General features: G+C 42.0%; 1 protein-coding gene across 1 annotated transcript in view; it reads right to left on the reverse strand.

Annotated features, from left to right (window-relative positions):
- VWC2 (von Willebrand factor C domain containing 2) overlaps nt 1-27,315 on the reverse strand; it is a 606,745-nt gene that overhangs the window by 538,453 nt on the left and 40,977 nt on the right. The window contains exon 2 of the mRNA XM_040353321.1: nt 14,841-15,596. Coding sequence (XP_040209255.1) covers nt 14,841-15,536 — 696 coding nt within the window. The 5' untranslated portion in view covers nt 15,537-15,596. The remainder of the gene's footprint in view (nt 1-14,840; nt 15,597-27,315) is intronic.

Raw genomic sequence — 27,315 nt, forward strand, 5'->3', positions numbered from 1 at the left:
GAGGGCTGCAAATGGCAGCACAATGTTGGCAAGAGCATGACAAGTACTCTGCAAACAAATGTGGATAGGGAAATAACTTAAAATAACATAATTATTTGCCCTAAATAAAAAAAAATTAATAGCACACTAGAAAAACAGTATCTAAAGTGTTTATCTCACATGTACAGATATGGAGGAAACACTGCAAACACTGGAGGAAACACTGAAAAATATATTTTTTTGGCCTAAATGTTTTTTTTTTAATAGCACAATAGAAGAACACTAGCTAAAGTGTTTATCTCACGCGTACAGATATGGAGGAAACACTAAATGGATGTTTTTTGAATAGCACAATAAAAAAAAGTATCTAAAGGGTGTATCTCACAGTAACATATGCAGTGCTGGTGTAATTTGATTTCTGAAGCAGGACTGATTCCTATATATTGTTGTCCCTATAAGCACAATCAGGAACCTTTCCCTAATGTATCTAATGCAGAGTATCTCACAGGAACATGCAGCGCTGGTGTAATTTGATTTCTGAAGCAGGACAGTCTGACTCCTATATATTTCTTTCCCTACAAGCAGCAGCAGCAGCAGCCTTTCCCTACCCTAACTAAAGCAGAGTGACATGTTGTGCTATGTGCCTCTAGCTTATATAGAGGCTGGGTCACATGCTGCACTGGCCAATCACAGCCATGCCATTAGTAGGCATGGCTGTGATGGCTTCTAGGTCACACGGTTAAAACAAATGGTGATTGGCTGCCCTGCAGCGCCATTACATTGCCGAACACCAAACCTGAACCCGAACTTACAGCAAATTGTTCGGGTTCGGGTACCAAAAACCCAAAAGTCCTGTACAAACCCAAACTTTACAGTTCGGGTTCGCTCAAACCTAATCAGGAGTCATTCTCCAAATATTACATTATACATATACATACATACATATAAAGGACATTAGCTTGTAATAAACATTAAGAGATATCATCTAAGTGTTATACCCTCACTGATATGACTGGCACACTAGTGATCGTGCTGACCTCAAGTCTTTTCATTCACCATTTTACAAAGAACAACTGCATTACTTTAGGAGGCACATATTCTTGAGGTTTCTGACCCAAGTTTAAAAGTACACTTATGTTTTACATGGTTGCTTATAACATTACATAGGTTGTAGTCAACGCTGTATCCTGGCCTAGGCCAATAAGGTCAAAGCCTGGGGCAGAACTTTGCAGGGGGGCAGCACGGAAAGAGTCCCTGCTGGCTTGCGCTACACTTTTAGTGTAGCACCAGTCTTATGGGGTGGACTGGGCTGAGAAGCAAATTAGTCTAGCGCTAGCGCCCCCATAAAGAAAGCAGCCGCACTGCTTCCGGTATGCGGGCGGCAGGCATTCTGTAACTGTGGGGGTGTGGGGGGTGGGGCTTACCACAAACCTTCCTCACTGTACTATATGTTTTCTGCTGCACCATTGGCATGGTTATATCTTCTTAGTCCTCTCCATAAAATTATCAGAAATTTGTGTTTAACCACTTCCCGACGGCCGTACGACTATTGACGGCCGCAGGGTGGTTCTACTTCTCTGAGGCGCCGTCAATTGACGTCCGCCCCTTTCCGCAGCGGGGAACTTCTGTGCTGGCCGTGTCCCTTGGACACAGCCAATCACAGATTGCCGTGAACGGCCAATCGGAGTGGCCTTTGCTAGGCGATCTGTGCGGCCAATGAGAGATGATCTCATATGTTTACATATGAGATCATTTCTCATTGCCGGCTCTCACAGACAGCGGTGCTGTCAGGGAGAGAGAAGACCGATCTGTGTCTCTTGTACATAGAGACACAGATCGGTCACCCCCCAGTCACCCCCCTCCCCCCACACAGTTAGAAAACTCTATAGGACACACATTTAACCCCTTCCTCACCCCCTAGTGTTAACCCCTTCCCTGCCAGTCACATTTATACAGTAATTAGTGCATATTTATAGCACTGATTGCAGTATAAATGTGAATGGTGCCAAAAATGTGTCAAAAGTGTCCGATGTGTCCGCCATAATGTCGCAGTCGCAATAAAAATCGCAGATCGCTGCCATTACTAGTAAAAATAATAATAATAATAATTCTGTCCCTTATTTTGTAGGCGCTTTAACTTTTGCGCAAACCAGTCGCTTATTGCGATTTTTTTTTTTTTTTTTTTTTTTACTAAAAATATGTAGAATACGTATCGGCCTAGACTGAGGATAAAAAAAAAAAAAAATTGAGCTATTTATTATAGCAACAAGTAACATTATTTTTCTTCAAAATTGTCGCTCTATTTTTGTTTATAGCGCAAAAAATAAAAACCGCAGAGGTGATCAAATACCACCAAAAGAAAGCTCTATTTGTGGGAAAAAAAGGACGTCAATTTTGTTTGGGAGCTACGTCGCACGACTGCGCAATTGTCAGTTAAAGCGACGCAGTGCTGAATCGCAAAAAGTCCTCTGGGCAGGAAGGGGGTTTAAGTGCCCAGTAAGGAAGTGGTTAAAGTAGAACTATAGGCAACACTTTTTTTTTCATTTTGGATAGACAAAGGGAGGGTTATAGCCCCTGTCAGTTTATTTTTTACTATCCCTGTCCCATTTCAGAGATTTCCCTTAACTTCCTGCCCCATTTCCAAACAGGAGTGAGAGGAAATCTATGAAAATTAGGGGAATCCAATGTCCCCCCCGCCCCCCCCAGGCCCTCAGAACTAGTGTCCCCACTCAAAAGTTTCAGGGCGGGTCTTAAACAGCAAGGGGTGTGATCTTGACAGAAAGGGGTGGGTCATATTTAAATTAGGGGGTGCACGAGCTTAGCCAGGTCTAGGGCAGCACTGGTTGTAGTAACACAATATCTTTTAATCTTTTAATTCATTTATAACCCCAACTTTGGGATAAAAACCCTGGAAGTGCCCCCCCCCCCCCCAGCATTGCAAGGGTTAAATGCTAATTAACTAGTGGATAGAGAAAGAGTTCTATTTACTATACTTACAAACTTACTGTAATGCAAGGGTAAGTGTTTGCTTCTGCATGGAGGTAGGCTGAAATTCTCATACCTATATATTCGTATCTGTCTATTCATCCATAATATGCTATCATAGCAAAGAGTGGAATCTTGGGGCCAGATTCACATATACTTGCGACGGCGTAACGTATCGTCTATACGTTACACCTCCGCAAGTTTTCAGCGCAAGTGCCTGATTCACCAAGCACTTGTGTGTAAACTTACGGCGGTGTAATGTAAAGGCGTCCGGCGCAAGCCCGCCTAATTCAAATGGGGCGTGTACCATTTAAATTAGGCGCGCTCACGCGCCGGACGTACTGCGCATGCTCCGTTTTGAAATTCCCGCCGTGCTTTGCGCGAAGTGACATCATTTTTTTGAACGGCGACGTGCGTAACGTACTTTCGGATTCCCGGACGTCTTACGCAAAAAAAATTGAAATTCGACCTGGAAACGACGGCCATACTTTAACATGGCTCGTCTAAAGTTAAGCCATGTTAAAGCAGGCTTAACTTTGCAACGGGAAAAAACGACTAGCGACGACGTAACGAACGCGAAAACCTTTGTGGATCGCCGTAAAACCTCATTTGCATACCCGACGCTGGAAAACGACGCAAACTCCACCCAGCGGCGGCCTAAGTATTGCATCCTAAGATCCGACGGTGTAAGTCAATTACACCTGTCGGATCTTAGGGCTATCTATGCGTAACTGATTCTATGAATCAGCCGCATAGATACTCTCAGAGATACGACGGCGTATCAGGAGATACGCCGTCGTATCTCTTCTGTGAATCTGGCCCATGGTTTTTTACTGAAAACTCCTTTCCAGACCAACAAAATAAATTTCAAGGATATTGGCCAATGTAATTGCACAAATTGCTTCTAATATCTATAGTATATATTAGCATATGCTATTCCAATGTGCTTGCTGAATGTTAATGCTAATGTATTAGTATAATGATCCACAGTGTCACAATACAATGTTAATTGCATACCTTAAAAATCCAGAGGACAAACAACTATACAATAAAATGGAAAGGTATTTTATTTAGCAATTATATAGGTTATATCCATTTTAAATAAATAGGAGATTTTTTTTTTCATAAGGCGCCGAGGAGTTGAGGTTGAGAACATAACCTTCCGTAGCTAAGTGTGCTAAAGGGCACCTTATTAGGGCATCGAACAACTGAATTGAATATTTAATCATGTATTGACTATTGTTTTAATATTAATTGTAATAGACATGCCAGTTAGTAATTTTTTTTCACAATCAGACTTTTTGGGTAGCTTGTGGAGCTGGAAAAAAGCTGGAACACCATGCCTGAAACATCTTGTTTTTCATACTGAACACTACAGAATTTATTACAAAATATGCAATACATATACATTTAATAATTACAAGTAATTCAGTTTCACAATCATTCTTTTTCAGGAATGTGGCAGTCAGTGGCAACTTTGTTGCTAAAACATTTACATTTTTTTAATACTGTAAAAGGCAAGTCTTTTGACAACTAGCCACCGATGGCAATTGTAAAGCTGTCAACATGCAATAAACATTACACTTTAATCTACTAACCTTATATGAGGAGTTGAGCTGCCATCTAGATAATTGAAAGCCCATAGATGTGGTGTATCTGGATTTTTCAAAAGCATTTGACACAGTTCCCCATAAACTTTTACTGTACAAAGTAAGATCCGTTGGCATGGACCATAGGGTATCCGTGACCCAGAGCATCACAGATCACAGTATAGGGCAGATGGCAGTGGCCCTTTACCACATCGGTACAGTGTGAGAGGACAGGGGGAGAGATTGGTTGCTGCAGCACTGTGGGCTGGATCTTCAGTGCCCACAGTGCTACTTCCTGCCTCATCCATCCATGCATGCTCATCCATTCCATCCATACTAAGCCATGCCATCCATACTCATCCATCCATCCATGCTCAGCCATCCCATCCATACTCAGCCATGCCCTCCATACTTATCCATCCATCCATGCTCTGCAATTTCATCCATACTCAGTCATGCCATCCACACGTATCCATCCATCCATGTTCAGCCATCCTATTCATACTCAGCCATCCCATCCATACTCAGTCATGCAATTTATACTCAGCCACCCATCCACGCTCAGCCATCCCATCCCTACTCAGCCATGCCATCCATACTCAGCCATGCCATCCATACTCATCTATACATCTATGCTCAGCCATCCCATCCATACTCAGCCATCCAGTCCATACTCAGCCATCCCATCCATACTCAGCCATGCCATCCATATTCATGCATCCATCCATGCTCAGTCATTCCATCCATAATTAGCCATTCCATTCATACTCAGCAATCCCATCCATGCTCAGCCATCCCCATCCATGCTCAGCCATCCCCATCCATACTCAGGCATGCCATCCATACTCAGGCATGCCATCCATGCTCAGCCATCCCATCCGTACTCAGCCATTCCATCCATGCTTAGCCATCCCCATCCATGCTCAGCCATCCCTATCCATGGCTCATCCACGCCACATTAGTTCTCATCTGTGCCACATCCATGTCACTACAGTGCCCATCAGTGTCACTACAGTGCCCATCAGTGCCACTACAGTACCTCACAAAAGTGTAATAGGTAGTCAAATTAGATTTGAAATGTATGCCCCTAGAACACCTGATGGTGCTCCGTGCATGTTGCGCCTCTGTATGTGGCTAGGCTGTGTAAAAGTCTCACACATGTGGTATCGTTATACTCGGGAGGAGTAGCAGAATATATTTCGGGATGTATTTTTGGCTATGTATATGCTAGATAAAAAGAAATGTACTTCTGTGCTACTAATATAAAGTAAGTGCTATATATTAAATCTAAGGCCTCGTACAGACGGGCAAACATGTACGATGAAAACGGTCCGCCGGACCGTTTTCAGAGTACATGTCTGCCCGGAGATTTCTGTATGATGGCTGTACACACCATCATACAGAAATCCGCGCGTACTCGATATGCGGCGACGAGGCCGCGCCGTCGCCGCGACGATGACACGGCGACGTGCGCGGCCCTGGCAGTTCAATGCTTCCACGCATGCGTCAAAGTCATTTGACGCATGCGAGGGATGGCGGCCGCTCGGACATGTACGGTAGGTCTGTACAGATGACCGAACATGTCCGACGGACAGGATTCTAGCGGGCATGTTTCTAAACATGTTTAGAAATATTTGCCCGCTCGAAAAAGGCCCGGCGGGCAAATGTACGCTGGAATCCTGTCCGTTCGGCTGTACAGACGACCGAACATGTCTGCTGAAACTGGTCCGCGGACCAGTTTCAGCAGACATGTTCGGTCGTCTGTACGGGGCCTAAGAGGTTGCTGCTTAACACCAACTGTTATTAGCAGACCAGTGAAAAAAGAAAAATATGTGAAGCGCTCACTTATTTCAAAAAGAATATTATGTTATGTAAATATAAAATAAATAAAATAAAGTAGTGACCCCTAGTGTGAGTATTGCATATGACATCAAATATATATTATATATATCACAATGAAAGTGGTATGTGCAACCAGTGACCTCTAGTGGGTACAAAAATCATAACACAAATATCACAATAACATTAATATGTACAACCAGTGCCCTCTAGTGGTTACAAAACGTATAACAAACACACACACACACACATATATATAAGATATCAGCATCACAATTCTTTTCATATTTCTGCTGTAGCAGACGCGACATGGCAGTGGGAGGAAGAGGAGATTTGTCTTGTGTCCCAGGGATTGCTATATCCAGACATCCTCTCGGCGAGTACAGAAGGAGTAAAGCTGCCATGGCATTCTTCAGAAAGAACATGAGGCAGGCTTCCAGTGGTGACATGTATCCCTTTACAAACCCTAGTTGTACATGGCTTGGAGCAGGTAGCTGAGGACATTGTGAAATCAAAGAAAAGGGCCATTACTGGATGAAAACTCCCCTGGATGTTACAAAGAAAAAGTCACAGGACCTATCTTTGAGCAAAAGATGAAACACCTGGAGAACATGCTGTGGAGGAACCAAGGTTTGGCATTATATAACGGACAATGTGGCTTAGAGCCTGCTGTCATTGAAAGGAGGAGCAGTGGTGTGGGTGGCTGCCTAAGTGAGGTGTTCACAACTTTTTTTCTACACAGCAACCAGGGCTGTCCACTGCCAACAGCTATCAGCAGTTGCTGCATCATATGGCAGGATAGTACATGGGGTCAAGGGCAGATGCTGATACGCTCCCAATGACAGCCCACTTGATTATTTGGGAATCAGGATGCACCACTGGCCACATCTTGCCCAGTATGCAATTGAGCCAGAGGTTCTTAATAAGAAGGCCATTCCTTCGAAATGTGCCAGCCTGTGGAGTCTCCTTCATGACTCGGCTCCCCACTACCGTGTTCGGTGATCCAAGCAACCGATGAGAGATAGCCACACATGTGGCCTGATGAGCGTTTTTTTTAACTTATGTTTGTGAGTAGACATCTGTATGATTTTATTCATATATTTTAATAAATCTGTTGGATAATTCACTAGGCCAGTGTGCCTTCTTTTCTTTTTCTATAATGTCTAGGAACCACCTGGGTTTTCCAAGGTATGTATTGAGCATGTTTCTTCTGCTAATTCATGGAGGTCCCTATTATATAACCCCAGGAAATATAATACATTGCGGTATGCCATAGTTCAGATCTGAGATGCAAACCAATCCCTCCAGAAACTTTGCATTTTGTTGTATATTTTGAAATACAAGTTTTGTATGCACAGTTTACAGTAAGAGTATTTAAAATATATTTTCCCACTTACAGTGCCTTGAGTAAGTATTCATACCATTTGACATTTTCCAAATGTTGTCACGTTACAACCAAAAATGTAAATGTATTTTATTGGGATGTGTTGTGGTATTGTATTCTGCCCTCCTGAGTCAATACTTTGTAAAACCACCTTTCACTGCAATTACAGTCTTTTTGGGTATGAATCTACCAGCTTTGCAGATATAGAGAGTGACATTTCTGCCCATTCGTCTTTGCAAAATAGGTCAAGCTCTGTCAGATTGGATGGAGAGTGTCTATGAATAGCAATTTTCAAGTCTTGTAAAAGGGGGAACTAATGCGCAAAACCACACTGACCTGGGCACTAAAACTACAATAAGTGAAATGATAAAATAAACTATGCAGCAGCCACAACTCAATAGTGCTCACACACTGATAACAAGTGAAGAATGGGGGGTGTAATGGCGCTTGCTATTTAAATCTAAATAATTATATTATCGCTCGCTAATAACACACAAAATAATAATCAGTAATGACAAATGTTTCCAAATAGCAATACAGGGAATAATTATTTTAACCTCTTTTTTTGTTCACCTACTTTTATCACTATTGGATGTCATTATTTACTTTGGAATGCAATTACCACATTGATAATATATATATATATATATATATATATATATATATATATATATATATATATATATATATATATATATATTTTTTTTTTTTTTTTCTTATTGTACTTTGGATCTCATTAATATCACTTGTGTTATCCCCCTCATCATTGCCATTGATGCCTGGTGGGTTATTAAGGATTAAGAAGTGAAACAATTTCATATATTTACCTAGATTGCTATTTGGATACATTTGTCATTACTTATTATTATTTTGTGTGTTATTAGCGAGCGATAATATAATTATTTAGATTTAAATAGCAAGCGCCATTACACCCTAATTTTCAAGTCTTGCCACAGATTCTCAATTGGATTTAGGTCTGGACTTTGACTGGGTCATTCTAACACATGAATATGTTTTGATTGTAGCTCTGGCTGTATGTTTAGGGTTGTTGTCCTACTGGAAGGTGAACCTCCGCAGACTCCAATGCCGCGTACATACGATCGGAAATTCCGACAAGAAAACAGTGGATTTTTTTCCGACAGAATTTTGGCTCAAACTTGAGTTGCATACACATGGTCACACAAAATTCCGACCATCAAGAACACGGTGATGTACAACACTACAACGAGCCGAGAAAAATTAAGTTCAATGATTCCAAGCATGTGTTGATTTGATTCCGAGCATGCGTGTTTTTTTGCGCGTCGGCATTGCATACAGACGATCGGAATTTCCGACAAGAACTTTTCCAGTCGAAAAATTTGAGAACCAGCTCTCAAATTTTTGCTGTCGGAAATTCGGACAGAAAAAGTCCGGTGGGGCCTACACCTTCCGACCAAAATCTCACAACAAACTTTTCTTGTCGGAGATTCTGACCGTGTGTACGCGGCATAACAGGTTTTCTTCTAAGATTGCCCTGTATTTGGCTCCATCCATCTTCCCATTAACTCTGACCAGCTTCCCTGTCCCTGCTGAAGTAAAGCATCCCACAACATAATGCTGCCACCACAATGTTTCACATTGCCTCCTGGAGTGCCAGATACCCAATTTATGTTTTACGGTGGGGAGGGTGTGTTCAGGGTTATGTGCAGTGTTAGTTTTCTGCCACACATTGGGTTTTGCTTTTAGTTTAAAAAGTTAAGTTTTGGTTTCATCTTACCAGAGCACCTTCTTCCACATGTTTGCTGAGTCCCCCACATGGCTTCTCCCAAACTGCAAATGGGACTTCTTGTGGCTTTCTTTCAACAAAGGCTTTCTTCAAGCCACTCTTCCATAAGGGTCAGGTTTGTAAAGTGCATAACTTATAGTTGTGGTATAATTGAGTTCTGGGTGGATACCTAAATTTGTGATTGTCTCTGTACATCTACGACCAGCCGTTTAGTGCCAACTATTTATTTCTCTCTTCTAGTTCTCTTTCTTGGGCCTCGACCCTTCATACCTTTGTGCTTAATCTATACTTTTCTTATTGAACTTCAGGAATCAGTCAAGTTTGTAACTGCCCGTTATGTTCAAAGCTGGTTTATCAGACTTCAAATATACTCCCGAAGGTTTAGCTAGATATGGGTGGTTTATCCCCCCTGGAACGACTTTAGCCCTAATGGGAATTTGATCTGCATGCATTTCATTCTTCTGAAATATGATCGTCTGTAAGCTTTAGATAGATAGCCTTCTCTCTTGAATTGCTTTTAGATCTATCTCCTGTTATCCTATGTCGTGATATACATAGAACGCATATAATTAGAAGATGTGAGCAGTTGCATCTGCACAAAAATGTTTTTCATGTATGCCATAAGTTTGACTTTAATAAACTTGGAATGTTAAAAAAATAAATAAAAAAATAATAGTTGTGCTGTGGACAGATTCTCTCTACTGAGCTGTGTATCTCTACAACTCGTTCAGAGTTACTATGGGCCTCTTGGCTGCTTCTCTGATTAATGCTCTCCTTGCCTGACCTGTCAGTTTAGGTGGACGGCCATGTCTTGGTAGGTTTGCAGTTGTGCCATACTCTTTTCCTTTTTTGGATGATGGATTAGACAATGCTCCGTGAAATGTTTAAAGCTTTTATAAGCTACTATTGCTTTAAACATCTTCACAACTTTATTCCTGACCTGCCAAGTATGTTCCTTGGCCTTTATGATGCTGTTTGTTCACTAAGGTTCTCTAACAAACCCCAAAGGGCTTCACAGAACAGCTGTATTTATGCTGAAAGTAAATTACACACAGGTGGACTCTATTTACTAATTAGGTGACTTCTGAAGGCAGATGGTTCCACTATATTTTAGTTAGGGGTATCAGAGTAAATGGGGCTGAATACAAGTACATGCCACACTTTTCACATATGTATTTGTGAAAAAAATGAAAACCATTTTCAATTTTCATTCCACTTCACAATTATGTGCCACTTTGTGTTGGTCTATCACATTGAATCCCAATAAAATACATTTACATTTTTGGTTGTAACATGACAAGATGTGAAAAATGTTAAGGCACTGTATAAGGGAAATAAAGATAGTATTACTTTTTAGTATGAGTATTTCAACAGAAGGTCATAAGTAGCACTGGCATTTTATCCAAACACAGATATTTGTTTTTACAACAGTGCATTATCAATGTATTTATATGTCATCATCTTCATCTTAGTCCAAAAATCAACTGGATTATTCCTCATTATATGATAGTGGGTGGGGTCAGGGAAATCCTGGCCTTTATAACCATGGGTCAGCTTTTCATCTATAATTGCTGGTTTAGAGCACATATATAGTCTATTATTTCCGAGGTATTTATTCCAAGCAGCATACAGTAGGAGCCTGATTTAGCTCAGTGTATTTTGGAATAATTAGTTCTATAACATTAAACTGTATCTAAGCTTTGGAAACTAAAGCTGTAAATGAGTTCTCTTTTTTCTAGAGAACATACTGACATTTATGTAGCAACTGGAAACAGGATAGTTATTTAAGGTCTCCACACTTAATTTAAGCCAGATGAAGGTGGTTCTACTTAACCCTAACTCTAACCCTAACTCTCAACCCTAACCCTAATGCTAACCCTAATGCTCAACCCTAACCCTAACCGACCTTTGACCTATGAACTTTAACCCTAAGTGCATCTTCACTTAGTGATTCTCCCCACTCTAAAACCCCTACCTTTCCCAGATTCCATTCGGTTTATTGGAAAAACCCTAAGTGCATCTCCACTTAGTGACTCTCCCCACCCTTAGAACAAAATGAATCGCCAATGTTTCACCTCTAGTTTTTAATAAGCTTTTGATAAGTATCAACTGCTACAACTGGCATTCTCAAACAAACATTGATTCCTTAAGATATATATCAGCTTTTCTGTCTTTTGCTCTCATTAGGTTGTAGTTACCTGAATATAATATTCTTTGAATTATTTAAAATTTGACCCACATAAAAAAAAAAAAAAATCTGCTATTTTGCTACATAAATAAAATGTATTTTTAAACAACTGAGCAAATCTGTGAAAACTCTGGCCCGGATTCACATACATTGGCGCATATTTATGCCGGCGTAGCGTATCTAATATATGCTACGCCAACGTCGCGCAGAGAGGCAAGCACCGAATTCACAAAGCACTTGCCTCCCAAACTGCGCTGGGTTCCCTCGGCGTAAGCCGTCGTAGGTGGAAGTGAGCGTGAGCCATGCTAATGAGGCGTGACCCCATGCAAATGCTGGGCCGAGTGCCAGACAAGTACTTAAAATGAACGGCGCATGCGCCGTCGCGTCAACGTATCCCAGTGCGCATGTGCACAATCACGTCGAAACAACTGGCTAACATACGTCGAATCACTGCCTACAGTGTGAACATAACCTACGCCCAGCCCTATTCACATACTACGTAAATGACGTAAAATACGGCGGCTTGTGTTCCTTGGTCCATACCTTTGCATGGGTTGCGCCTCATAGATAGGGAATAACTTTACGCCGGACGTACGACTTACCCAAACCGCGTATATTATGCGCCGGGCGCAAGTACGTCTGTGAATCGGCGTATCTCCCTCATTTGCATATGTGCATAGAAAATCAATAGGAGCGGCAAATGCGCCCAGCGTAAATATGCGCCCACGATACGACGGCGTAGGCAAGTTACGTCGGTCGTAGGAAGCCTATTTTTAGGCGTATCTCAGATTGTGGGCACAGCGCATAGATACGACGGCACATAGTTACACTTACGTGGCGTATCTCGAGATGCGTCGGCGTAAGTGCTTTGTGAATCCGGGCCTCTGTGTATATGTATAAAAAGTCTCCCAAACATAAAATGGTGCTTACTTCTGACAGAAAATACCAGCAACATACTGAATATAGTGCATTGTTTAATTTAGTAAAAACTTGAATATGTAATTGATAGAGAGGCAGGAGAGGTAGTAGGATATATTTTTTTGTAGCACAACAAAGGAGGAAAAAGAACCAGCCCATGAGATCTGTACATATGATTGTTCATATGTACATTAGAAATTAAAAAACAAAGACATGTTACTTTTATATCTTTTATCCATCAACATTGTTAAAAGCTATATATTTATATATGCACATTTAATTTACCTGTCCTTAGCATTACAATATAGTTCTTGGAGCTTTTGCAAGAGAAAAATACTATATATTGAAATGTACCTATTTTGCAACACCCTCTCCCTACATGCTGCTATTCATGTTTTCAGCCGTCATTTCCTTGTATTTTGCATTTTAGCCTTTAGCATAGGTGCAAAAAGAGTATAGTATTTTTTTAAAATAAATTAAATACATGTTTTAATTTGTAAAGAAATCTTACTGCCAAAAAACAAATATGATGCCAATATTTGAAAAGGACCAAGATATATATATATATATATATATATATATATATATATATATATATATATATATATATATATATATATATATATATATATATATATATATATATATATATATATATAGGAATTACAGACATCAATAGTATATAAACTATTGCAAGGAATAATATCAGGTCAAATCCAAGAATGGAATATGATGGCAATATTCAGACTTATTGGGAGCAATCAGTTGTCTTTGATCACTCAGTTCTCGATGTAGAGGTTGTGGGGTACTGAAGCAGCATCAGATGCATGCTGTACCCATGAGATCTGCAAGGCTGAAATCCAGGAAGTCATACAGTCTGGCTTCATGATGCCCACACTTAAGATGGCCCCAGTCAATTTCTATTTTATAAAGTGTCTAAATGCTGTAACAACCTAACAAAACGGACCTTAGTCCCATGGTATTTGATCACCACTGCGGTTTTTATTTTTTGCGCTATAAACAAAAATGAAGCAATCATTTTGAAAAAAAAAAAAAAATCAATATTTTTAACTTTTTGCGATAATAAATATCCCCCAAAAAGATATAATTTTTTTTCCTCAGTTTAGGCCGATACGTATTCTTCTACATATTTTTGGGTAAAAAAACCTGCAATAAGCGTTTATTGATTGGTTTGCGCAAAAGTTATAGCGTCTACAAAATAGGGGATAGTTATATAGCATTTTTATTAATATTTTTTTTTTACTAGTAATGGCGGTGATCCGCGTTTTTTATCATGACTGCGACATTATGGTGGACACATCGGACACTTTTGACACATTTTTGGGACCATTGTCATTTTCACAGCAATCAGTGCTATAAAAATGCACTGGTTACTGTGAAAATGACACTGGCAGTGAAGGGGTTAACCACTAGGTGGCGCTGTAGGGGTTAAGTGTTCCCTAAGGCATGATTCTTACTGTAGGGAGAGTGGCTTGTTGTGACACATCACTGATTGTGTTCCCGATGACAGGAACACGATCAGTGACAGTGTCACTAGGCAGAACGGGGAGATGTTGTGTTTACACTAACATCTCCCCATTCTATCTCTCCGTGAGACGTTCGTGGCTATGTCCGCGGCGATCTAGTCTGTGGGACCCATGTGTGCGATCACGGAGATCTTGGCGGGCGTGCGTGCCAGCAAAAAACGCGTCTTAAAGGAGACGTACAGGTACGTCCTTTTGCCTGCCCGTGCCATGCTGCAGATGTATATCTGCGTGTGGCGGGCGGCAAGCAGTTAATGTCAATATGGTGAGGATGTAGAACTCCCTTCCACAGTTGGTGGTATCAGTAGGGGTTGTAGATAAATTCCATAAACCTTTAGATGTGTCTTTATTCAACCATACCAACTATGTAACTATATAATCACTGCATATTTTCGTTTTACAGAGATTTTTGGAAATGTGCTTTTCAATACAATTTACCGTTACATTTCACAAATCCAAGCAAGATGGGGAAAAATTAACCATTTAGTAAAATTGTTGTTTTATATTTCCCACACATTTCCAGCATATGTTCATGTGTTCATATGTTGTTTTAACATATTTTTAGCACAACATTTTTATTTTAGATCTAATACTGTATATCTGTTTTCCACATGTTAATGTATTTTTTATTGATAATAATAAGACTCACCATAAATTCTTCCAAGGACTGATATGTTTTTCCTCGAAATTCACAGTAATTTTTCTTTTCTTTGCACTGTGGGCAGCACTGGCTGCTGTCAATTTGAATACAGCGTGGGTGCAGCCTAGGGCATTCTGGTTGAATGCAAAGTGGCCCCTCCTCTGTGCAGCGACACGGACAAGCTGAAGGTCCAGGTGTAAACTTTTCCCCAATAGCATACACAAATCCACTCTCATCCACACAGCCTTTACCCCGATAGTCTGGATAGACATATTCCTCTGGAGCTTCAGGTGTACTGACAGGATCCAAAATCGATAAGTCCTCCATAGGTTGATCTTGTACAGCATCTGATTGTACTTGTATTGTATTAACTAATTTACTACTCAATGTCTGAGTATTCAGAGTCTGTTTTTGTCTGTTTAAAACATCCTTGCTTAGTAAAGTTTTGTTCATTTTAGTTTTCCACTCTTTCATTGTTTCTTCTTTCTCTATTTTATTTTCATTTAATTTACCTTGATGTGTTTGGTTTTGACTGCCATGTACCACATGCTCCTTCTTGTCTTGGCTGTTTTTCATTTGCTGCTGATCCGTTTGTGTAATGTTTTGTACATATATAGTTGGGTTGCACAGGGCAACCATTAGGCAACAAGTTACAATAAGAGAGCTGGAGAGAGCTCCAATTGCCATTACAGTGGAGCTTGGCATTTCCTATGTTATCACCAGGTGTAGGCTCCTTCATTCAGTGTTGACCAGCAGGATCGATTCCTGTGATAGAAGAAGATAACAGTCTCTGTTCATTATTTTTTAGTCAAATATAACTTTAGAAAGAATTCTTGCTAATATTAATTTTAAGTATTGGTAAGGGTATATAGAGCACTTTAAGTTATACATACTCCAAGGGCCCTGATAGGAATATATGCTACAGTGAAATTACCCTAAAAATCAAAAACCCTCCTTGCTCCCACTAATGTACCTAGAAGTTGGCTGAAATATTCTGCTTTAACCGTTTACCGACCGCCCACCGTCGTTTTACGATGGCAAGTCGGCTCCCCTGCGCGAGAGCATGTAATATAACGTCTGCTCTTGCGCAGGCCACTAGGGGCGCGTGCGCATGCCCCCTGCTCGCCCCCGACTCCCGTGCGTGTGACCGGCGGGCACGATCGCCGCCGGGCACACGCGATCGCTCGTTACAGAGCTGGGACCGGGAGCTGTGTGTGTAAACACACAGCTCCCGGTCCTGTCAGGGGGAGAAATGCTGATCTTCTTTTCATACAATGTATGAACAGAAGATCAGTCATTTCCCCTAGTAAGGCCACCCCCCCTACAGTTAGAACACACCCAGGGAACATACTTAACCCCTTCCCCGCCCCATAGTGTTAACCCCTTCACTGCCAGTGGCATTTTTATAGTAATCCAATGCATTTTTATAGCACTGATCGCTATAAAATGCCAATGGTCCCAAAAATGTGTCAAAAGTGTCCGAAGTGTCCGCCATAATGTTGCAGTACCGAAAAAAAACGCTAATCACCGCCATTACTAGTAAAAAAAATAAAATAATAAAAATTCCATAAAAATACCCCCTATTTTGTAAACGCTATAACTTTTGCGCAAACCAATCAATAAACGCTTATTGAGATTTTTTTTTTTATGAAAAATATGTAGAAGAATACGTATCGGCCTTAACTGAGGAAAAAAATGTTTTTTATATATTTTTGGGGGATATTTATTATAGCAAAAAGTAAAAAATATTCATTTTTTTCAAAATTGACTCTCTATTTTTGTTTATAGTGCAAAAACTAAAAAACGCAGGGGTGATCAAATACCACCAAAAGAAAGCTCTATTTGTGGGGAAAAAAGGACGCCAATTTTGTTTGGGTGTCTCGTCGCACGACCACGCAATTGTCAGTTAAAGCGACGCAGTGCCGTATCGCAAAAAGTGCTCTGGTCTTTGGGCAGCAATATGGTCCGGGGGTTAAGTGGTTAATGTACTTTATGTTGAGTAATGTATAGTACAGTGATGGCGAACCTTGGCACTCCAGATGTTTTTGAACTACATTTCCCATGATGCTACACTACACTGCAGAGTACATGAGCATCATAGAAAATGTAGTTCCAAAACATCTGGGGTGCCAAGGTTCACCATCAGGGCCGGCGCTACCACTAGGCGGATTAAGCAGCCGCCTAGAGCGCACTGCCGCCTAGGGCGCCCGGCCGCTGGTTATCCTACTACTCCCCCACTGTCCACAGAGCTTGCACTATACACAGGCAGCCGCTCTGAGCCTCTGACATGTGTGAAGCAGCGTGTCCCCCCCCCCCGTCTCCGGTCTCCGCTCTGAGTCTGACACATCAGTGACAACATGTGATGTGCGTCCACACTGTCCAGAACACCCCCCCCCCCGCTCTCCACTCTGACTCGGAGCAGAGATAGTTCTGAGCAGCAGCACCAGCCCCCCCACGCTCTCCGCTCTGACGTGTGTGTGTCCAGCGTCCACCACATGTCCCCCCCCGAGGATGCTCTCCTGGACTGGCCGTGTCACATTGGAGTGGAGCCGAGAGTAATCATGGGACAGTCGCGCGGCGCCTGTCGGCGGCTCTCCGGGCTTGGCGATAGATGGAGGCGGAGCCTGGACACAGACAGAGGCAGGTATGAAGTGGGCATACGGGCGTACAGAAGAATTTTAGACTGGTGCGAGCGAGGATAAGGCTGGCAGACAGCAAACACAGGTTCACGTCCTCAGATACAAGTTTGCTGAGCCTGGTGTGTGTTGAGAAAACACTGTTTCTGTCTTAGATGCCAAGTATGTACCTACCCAACCTCCCCCCCCCAGGCTGCATTGATTGACAGTGGTGAAGCAGCATTGATGGTCACAGCTGAAACTGTAATACTGTAATTAATGGGCACAGGTGGGGCTGGGCTGTATTTGATAGGCGCTGGTGGAGCTGTATTTGACGGGCACCAGTAACGCAACATTAATGGGCACAGATGAGTGAGGGGCGCTAGTGGGGCTGCCTGCATTTGATGAGCACAGGTGAGACTGCTTTTGATGGGCGCTAGTGAGACTGCATTTGATGGATGCTGGTGAGACTGCTTTTGATGGGTGCTGGTGAGACTGCGTTTGATGGGTGCTGGTGAGACTGCGTTTGATGGGCACTGGTGAGACTGCGTTTGATGGGCACTGGTGAGACTGCGTTTGATGGGCACTGGTGAGACTGCGTTTGATGGGCACTGGTGAGGCTGCGTTTGATGGATGCTGGTGAGACTGCTTTTGATGGGCACTGGTGAGACTGCTTTTGATGGGCGCTGGTGAGACTGCGTTTGATGGATGCTGGTGAGACTGCGTTTGATGGATGCTGGTGAGACTGCGTTTGATGAGCACAGGTGAGACTGCGTTTGATGGATGCTGGTGAGACTGCGTTTGATGGATGCTGGTGAGACTGCGTTTGATGGATGCTGGTGAGACTGCGTTTGATGGGCACTGGTGAGACTGCGTTTGATGGATGCTGGTGAAACTGCGTTTGATGGGCACTGGTGAGACTGCGTTTGATGGGTGCTGGTGAGACTGCTTTTGATGGGCGCTGGTGAGACTGTGTTTGATGGGTGCTGGTGAGACTGTGTTTGATGGGCACTGGTGAGACTGCGTTTGATGGGCACTGGTGAGACTGCGTTTGATGGGCACTGGTGAGACTGCGTTTGATGGATGCTGGTGAGACTGCTTTTGATGGGCGCTGGTGAGACTGCTTTTGATGGGCGCTGGTGAGACTGCGTTTGATGGATGCTGGTGAGACTGCGTTTGATGGATGCTGGTGAGACTGCGTTTGATGAGCACAGGTGAGACTGCGTTTGATGGATGCTGGTGAGACTGCGTTTGATGGATGCTGGTGAGACTGCGTTTGATGGGCACTGGTGAGACTGCGTTTGATGGATGCTGGTGAAACTGCGTTTGATGGGCACTGGTGAGACTGCGTTTGATGGATGCTGGTGAGACTGCGTTTGATGGATGCTGGTGAGACTGCGTTTGATGGGCACTGGTGAGGCTACGTTTGATGGGCGCTGGTGAGACTGCGTTTGATAGGCGCTGGTGAGGCTGCGTTTGATGGGCGCTGGAGAGGCTGCGTTTGATGGGCGCTGGTGAGGCTGTGTTTGATAGGCGCTAGTGGGGCTGCATTTGATAAGCACATGGGGAAATTGTATTTTATGGGCACAGGTGAGGCTGCATTTCATTGGCACTAAGGATGAGCTCCGGCGTGTTTGCATAGAACATGTGCAGAGCCCGCCAGGAAGTGAGCACGGCACTGTGCTAATCACAGCCAGGGAGACATTGTCCCGATGCTCGGCTGCAGGGATCGTGAAATGTCTCCCTGGCTGTTATTAGCACAGTGCCGTGCTCACTTCCTGGCGGGCTCTGCACATGTTCTATGCTAACACGCCGGAGCTCATCCTTAATTGGCACAGGTGAGGCTGCATTTTATTGGCACAGGTGAGGCTGCATTTGATGGGCACAGGTGAGACTGTATTTGATGGGCACTGGTAAAACTTCCTGAATTTGATGGGCACAGGTGAGGCTGCATTGATTGGCACTGGTGAAGCGGCATCCCTTACAGTCACACACAGACACTGAAACACACAATGCATTCCCGTAGACACACAAAAACCTCTGGTCTGGTTCCTTTATTAAAAAGTTGTGGTGTACATGGGTAGGGCAATGGGGGTGGAGTCAGGGGTGGAGCTAAAGGTGTGAGCAGATTTTTGCATTAGGGTGTGCACCCCAAATGTATTAAAACATGAACAGGGTTAATAGGGCAGTGGATGGTGTCAGTAGAGCAGTGGATATGTCAGTAGGGCAGAGGTTGGTGTCCGCAGGGCAGTGGATGGTGTCAGTATGTTTTTGTTTGTGTTATTTTTTTAAAAGACTTTTAGGAGCTCCATTGGGGGGCTTTGGTGGAATATTAGCAGGGGGACTCTGCACCGCATGGGGTGATTAGGGTGTGCCCTGGCACACCCCCTGCGCGCGCCTATGGGTGGAGCGGGGGGGGGGCGGCAAAATGAGGTTTCGCCTAGGGTGTCAAAAATCCTTGCACCAGCCCTGTTCACCATCACTGGTATAGTATATCATTTTTTTTAGATATAGCTGTGAATAAGGTTAGCTTGGTATACATGTAAAGCCCTATACACAGGATCGGATATCTGATGGAATCTAATCCGATTTTTTCATCGGATATCCGATGAAGCTGACTTTTATCAGTCTTGCCTACACATCATCGGTCAAAAATCCGACCATGTCCAACGCGGTGACGTAAAACACTAGGACATGCTGAGAAAAATGAAGTTCAATGCTTCTGAGCATGCGTAGACTTGATTCTGAGCATGCGTGGATTTTTGACCGATGGACTTCCACACAGACAATCATTTTTTTTTATCAGTTTTTTATCCATAGGAACATTTTAAAACATGTTCTATTTTTTTCACCGATGGAAAACAAACAATGGGGCCCACACACGATCGGTTTGTCTGATGAAAACGGTCCATCGGTCTGTTTTCATCAGACAAACTGATCGTGAGTACAGGGCTTTAATTTCTTTTTTTCACTGTATAATTTATAAATGCATCAATGTACAAAAGGGCAGCCATATTTGATTATGATATAGGTAGGCTCTCCTTCCTGCTTTAGGTTACTACACAAAAGTTCTGCTTTATGTTTCTTCACACAATACAAATCTTTGAGTTAGACAGATCACCTAAAACAATGCACTGTCTGTCCAGAAGATATTTTCAGTGGTTGCTAAGAATGGAGGAAGAATGACCCCCAAAGAAAAGGCCACCGAAAAAATAGAGAGGGTAAATGACAATAGCGGAGACACAAATTGCAATAAAAACATCACTGGGGTTCTGAACCTTCCACACACCATCAAAAAAAAAAAAAAAAAAATGGGGAATGGCTATACACACATACTTTTTCACTTAAAATGGTTGTAAAGTCAGGATGATAACACACTTCTATCCCCTCTATTCTATCAAGAGCTATATAGCACTATGTGTCAGGTTTTTTTTTTAAATTCTAATTGTAAGTACTTTATCTTACAGCAATAACTTGTTGTCAGTGGCCCGGATTCAGATACCATAATGTATCTGTCGGCGGGCGTAACGTATCTCAGATACATTACGCCACCATAACTTAGGGCGCAAGTTCCGTATTCATAAAGCCTGTTAGTTTGCAAAGCTCTTTAATCAAAGGGGAGCATTGCTGATTGTTGAGCTGTAGGGGGCGTGTTCGACTTATGCAATGAGACCACTGTTTCCCCAAAGAGAGCATGACATACTATTCTGCACCTGCCGACAGGGTCAGGCTGTGGCTGCTTAGAAAAAACGCAAAATGAGAGACATATTTTGCTTTGATGCACCTTGAATGTATTTAATTGGACTTTAAAGAGAACCAGTTTTAAAGGACTCTGTATACTAAGGAAGGATTTGTATTTGCAATATTATCCAGTTTTATTTGCATTGTTCTAGGCTGACTTTTGGTATTGACAGAAGTATTACTCTGTCCAAATGTAAAAGAGTGATGAAAATGTGTGGTTTCTGATTTCATTATGAACAAAATGTTACATTATCTTTATACATCTTTGCAATCTTTTTTATATAGCTAAATGCTGTGGGGCAGATCCACAGAGAGAGTACGCCGGCGTATCTACTGATACGCCGGCGTACTTTCAAATTTCCCGCGTCGTATCGTTGTTTTGAATCCTCAAAACAAGATACGACGGCATCTGAGTTAGATCCGACAGGCGTACGTCTTCGTACGCCTTCGGATCTAAGATGCAATTCTTCTGCGTCCGCTGGGTGGCGTTCCCTTCGTTTTCCACATCGAGCATGCAAATTAGCTATTTCCGATGATCCACGAACGTACGAGCGGCCGGCGCATTCCTTTACGTCGTCTCTAGTCGGCTTTTTTCGGCGTATAGTTAAAGCTGCTATTTCGTGGCGTACTCAATGTTAAGTATGGCCGTCGTTCCCGCGTATAATTTCCAATTTTTTTTTTTTGCGTAAGTCGTTCGTGAATCAGGATGGACGTAATTTACGTCCAGGTCAAAACCAATGACATCCTTGCAACGTCATTTTGCGCAATGCACGGCGGGCATGCGCAGTTCGTACGGCGCGGGGACGCGCTTCATTTAAATGAAACACGCCCCCTATCCGCCCAATTTGAATTCCGCGCCATTACACCGCTTGAGATACACTACGCCGCCGTAACTTACGGCGCAAAATCTTTATGGATTCAAACCAAAGCCAGGTAAGGTACGGCGGCGTAGCGTATCTCAGATACGATATGCCGGGGCAGATCTTTGTGGACCAGCCCCTGTGTCTATACTTTTAGATGTTGTATTATTAAAGATACATATTTTATACATATATTTTTGCATACGCCTTTTTCACTGCCCTTTAAAGTCCCACCAGAGGGTCTCTATTTGTTTCAGTTTTAGATAATGTGCTGGAAGTAAAGTAAAAAAAAAAATCTGCTGTGTAAATTGTTGAAGCTGTATAAATGCATATAATAACAATAACAGTAATAATAATATGCCTTGTAGAATTGCAATAAATGCAAATGAGTATTTAGATACTTGTATACATTCTGTTGTTTTGGCTTTTTCAACTGATTTTGATTCTGTGTTTACATACTGTATAAAATACTCTTTTGTGCTCCCCTCTAACATTGGTTTAATTTTGTTAGTAAGGTTTACGCTTAGTTAGGGTTACACTTTGTCAACTCTGGAGCTAAGCCTCATTTTTAAAATCAAGTCCTGCCCACCTACCAATCCCCCTGTCCTAAAAAGTTCTTACTGACTACTAGGGCACTTTTAATGGATTTATAATAGAAAATGGGTGGAGGTTAGCTCAATGGCTCACGTCCAGTCTAATGCTGGCTATACTCTATTAGTTTTTATTTCACAAAGAATTTGTTGAATTTTTACAGCAAAGTACATCAACCTTGCACATGTACTGTGAAATACAGAGGTCACAGTGGTAATATAACAAATGTAAAGTACAGTTCCCATTAACCTTGCTATCAACGAGAATGTCAATGCAAAAACAAATAACACCCACAGTGAAGTTAGCTTAATGGTGCACACGTATAAGGCACAAGTGGTGGATATCCAGTCCTTTGGCAGCAATTCAGTGAATGCCTTATTAGTTATTTTTTATCTCAGCCAGTGAGAAGATTTCCCCATCAAAACACACACAAAGTGGATGGAGGAATCCTGCCGACACTCCCAGCTGAACGAGCTAACTTTCAATCAGTGTATAGCCAACTTTAAAGTGTTACTAAACCCACAATAAAACATCAGTTTGTATATGCATAAAGCATGCCTGTTATACTCACTGCAGAACCTAAGGGGTTAATCCTCTGCATTGTGTAAAAAGACTGTTTGATCCTATATATCCTATAGATCCTCCCCTTCTTGCATTGCTCCCAAAACATGACTGGAAAATACAGAGTTACTGGAGTCATGCTGCATATGCTCAGTTTAGTGTGCATTCCTATTGAGTGGGCGTGTTGCCCCTTGTATCAGACCGTCGCTGCAGCTAAATGCAGCGTGGACACTTGTGGTGCCCTTTTTTATGTATTATATGTGGGTTACACATGGTCCCGTTAGAAGGATGAGACGCCCAGCACCTGATTGATCGCCTCCTCCCCTCTTTATATAAAGAAGGCTGTTGGTGATCGTTCTGGGTTACCAGGAGCTCAGGAGACCCAGAGACCTGTGTGGTTTCCCCATCCATTGGCTTATGAGCGGTCTTAGCCCCTGTCAGAATTCAGCTGTCCCTGATTTTACTTCCATTTTTTGGGGCTGATGCTCACCCAATTGTGCTCTTGGTAAGTGGAGTTTTGTTCTATTAGATGATGGGGCTATTTTGTGGTAAATAATGGCATATATTATACTATTATTGTTTTTTATCTTGTTTCAACTCCAAGCATATACGTTATGGTCACCTGTCTGTTAGCCTTTGGGGGGGGGGGGGGGGGGATTTTGACTAGTTGTCAACATAGGTCAGTAGCTCTACCATCTCTTCATTTAATTTTTTTTATTTTTCAAAGAATTGTTGCATGTATTTAGTTTTTGTGATGTATATCATCTGATCAGAGCATGGGCTTTTAGACGTAGGGAGGTTTGCCTGTGTGTATTTTTATTAGTAATTTCTAGTAATGGTTTTAAATTATATACAGTTAGCAGGCCGTTTGAGTTTTTTGTCTGCTCCACTTCAGGGGTGGGCTCTTCCCAATGCAGGTTCCCCTATGTTTTTCTCGCTATAGCCGAAACAAGTGGTTCTAAACCCCAATCCTCAAGTACCCCCAACAGGCCATGTTTAGATAAAATAGCTATCCAAAATACCAAGCCATTGACTTTAAAGCACCTGTACAAGATAAAGGAAAGCCTGCAAACATGGCCTGTTGGGGGTACTTGAGGACTGAGGTTAAAGCGGTGTTTCACCCTAAAAAACAACTTTATAGCATCTCATTCAGCATAGTAGCGCGAGCTACAGTATGCCTTTATATATTTTTTTGGCGCCGTACTCACTGTTTAATCGCGTAGTAAAATTTCCTATTCAGAGGGCTTGTGATTGACGGCCGGCTATGGCGCGTCACGCTTCACGAAAATAGCCGGAGTAGGTCTCGGCTCTTCCTGGCGCTATACGGCGCCTGCGCACAGACATCGGAGCTGACTGCGCAGGCGCCGTGAAGAGCAAACACCTATTTCGGCTATTTCCGTGAGGCGTGACGCGCCATAGCTGGCCGTCAATCACGAGCCCTCTGCATAGGAACGCCCATTTCCCTGAAACTTTACTACGTGATTACACAGTGAGAACAGCGCCAAAAAAAATATAAAGGCATACTGTAGCTCACGCTACTATGCTGAATGAGATGCTAGAAAAAAAAATTAGGGAGAACCCCCGCTTTAATAACCACTGGCCTAAATTAATATGATGGTCACATAAGGTAACAACATTTATTTTCTTTTTGTTTGTTTTTTGGTTTGTGTGTTGTTGTTTTTCTCGTCCCCTTCTCCCTCCTTCTTCCCTCTCTTTTCCATGGGACAGGGAGTTTCATATATATACTTATATTTACATTAATTTACTGTTTTGTGCTTATTATAAGAGATGGAAGCCCTGAAGAAGATGTTACCATGCAATGCGTAATCATTTTTCATTGTCTGACCACTAACCTTAGGCCGCGTACACACGATCGGTCAAAACCGATGAAAATGGACTAAAGGACCGTTTACATCAGTCCAAACCGATCGTGTGTGGGCCCCATCAGTCAGTTAACCTTCGGTCAAAAAAATGAGAACTTGCTTTAAAATTTAACCGATAGACGCCTAACCGATAGGTCAAAACCGATCGTTAGTATGCAAAAGCATTGGTTAAAAACCCGCGCATGCTCAGAATCAAGTCGACGCATGCTTGGAAGCATTAAACTTCGTTTTTTTCAGCACGTCGTTGTGTTTTACGTCACCGCGTTCTGACACGATCGGTTATTTAACCGATGGTGTGTAGGCACATCAGACCATTAGTCAGCTTCATCGGTTAACCGATGACAACGGTCCTTCGGACCGTCCTCATCGGATGGCTTGATCCTGTGTACCGGGCCTAAGTCTTGTTTTTTATATATGTGGAAATTACCCATTTGATGTGATATGTTCACTTTTAACGATTTGTAATAAAGATATGACTTTTTAAATAAACAGTCTGTACAACTATTGTGATTTGAGATATCAGGGGGACATCGCTCAGAGTCCTCATCGATATTTATTCTTGCTTCAGTATGAAAACTCCTCCTACAAGCTTTAACCAGGCACTAAAAGGAGTCAGGCCCCGTACACACGACCAGTTTCCTCGGCAGAATTCAGCTTCCGACCGAGTTTCTGGCTGAATTCTGCCGAGGAAACTGGTCGTGTGTACACTTTCGGCCGAGGAAGCCGACGAGGAGCTCGACGAGGAAATAGAGAACATGTTCTCTATTTCCTCGTTGTTCTATGGGAGCTCTCGTCCCGCCGAGCTCCTCGGCGGCTTCAGTGCTGAACTGGCCGAGGAACTCGATGTGTTTGGCACGTCGAGTTCCTCGGCCGTGTGTACGGGGCCTAACTGCTATATACTGCTGATGAGAAAAGGTATTTAGTGGTTTATATTTACTAAAATGATTGCATTTCCACGTTCTGTGTACTGTGGGAGACCAGCTATAGTGAATGCAGGGTCCTGGGTTTAGTAATGTCAAGGAAGCCAAACACCTAATGACAAAATAGAACTAGGTTCTTAGGGTTTCACAGAATATGCCTTTCTGGTTCATAAAGAAATAGCAGTCCCAAAAAAAAGTAGTCAAGCAATACTCTTGCAAGATATAGTACATTTTATTTTTTTAAGTTGCTGTGAGCGTGCAGGGATGGGGGGTGTTCAGCATCAGATATCATCAGCATATGCCATGAACTATCAAATAGTCAGTGCACTTGATGGTTCATAGTTTGCTATTTTAATAATACCTGCTATAAATTGAAGGGATCCCTAATAACTGCTGCAGTTTGTCAGTATAAAATATTTTTCTATATATCTCAGAGAGGGGTTTTATGTGTCTGCATGATAAGGAATCATTTTAGAAGCAAGGAAATGTTAGAAGAATTCACAATGAACACTTACTGTACTGGCAGAAAGTATACTAAATTCGATATAAATTCAAGTGACATCTGACAGGCACTCATCCATGATTAAACATGTTAAATATCATAAGACCTATCTCAGTTATGTATTATATATGAAATACAGAATAGACCAATTTGTGACTTCTTGCTACAGGGATGTCGTTCAGAACAATGCTTTACCAGTATGAGGATAAATTAAGTTAATACACATTTTTGTGCTATTCTTTAACCTCTTGGGTGATATATTTATCATGTTCTTTTTAAATATTACAGAATGTTAAATATGATTTTATGTTGTTAATTATTTATGCACAAATATAGTCATATTAAATGTGAAGTGTATATTGTTGATGTGGTAACAAAATGTAGTGATCCCATAGCAAGATTAAATGGACGTTTCATTTATACAAATGCTTCCTTTACAATATCATGTCAGTGACTCTCTAGGTCAGTAGTGATTAACTTAAAAATTATAGATGGCCTCACATGTGGTCCCTGACACCTCCAGAGGGCTGCAAAATTGTGATTTGTTATTATGCACTGAAGTGCCTTGAATGGAATTAAGCAGTTTATTCCAAATTAACAGTATGTAATGCACTTCAACCCTTATGCCGCGTACACACGATAATTTTTCGGGTTGTAAAAAACAATGTTTTTTAAAAATGTCATTTAAAACGATCAAATGTGGGCTTCAGAGCATTTTTCGGGTTCTGAAAAACGGCCAATTTTTTTTCCAAACATGCTTTATTTTTTCACGACGTTTTAAACAATGTCGTTTTTCGGGTTGTAAAAAATG

Source organism: Rana temporaria, chromosome 5 (genome assembly GCF_905171775.1).
Source record: "Rana temporaria chromosome 5, aRanTem1.1, whole genome shotgun sequence".
Taxonomy (NCBI): domain Eukaryota; kingdom Metazoa; phylum Chordata; class Amphibia; order Anura; family Ranidae; genus Rana; species Rana temporaria.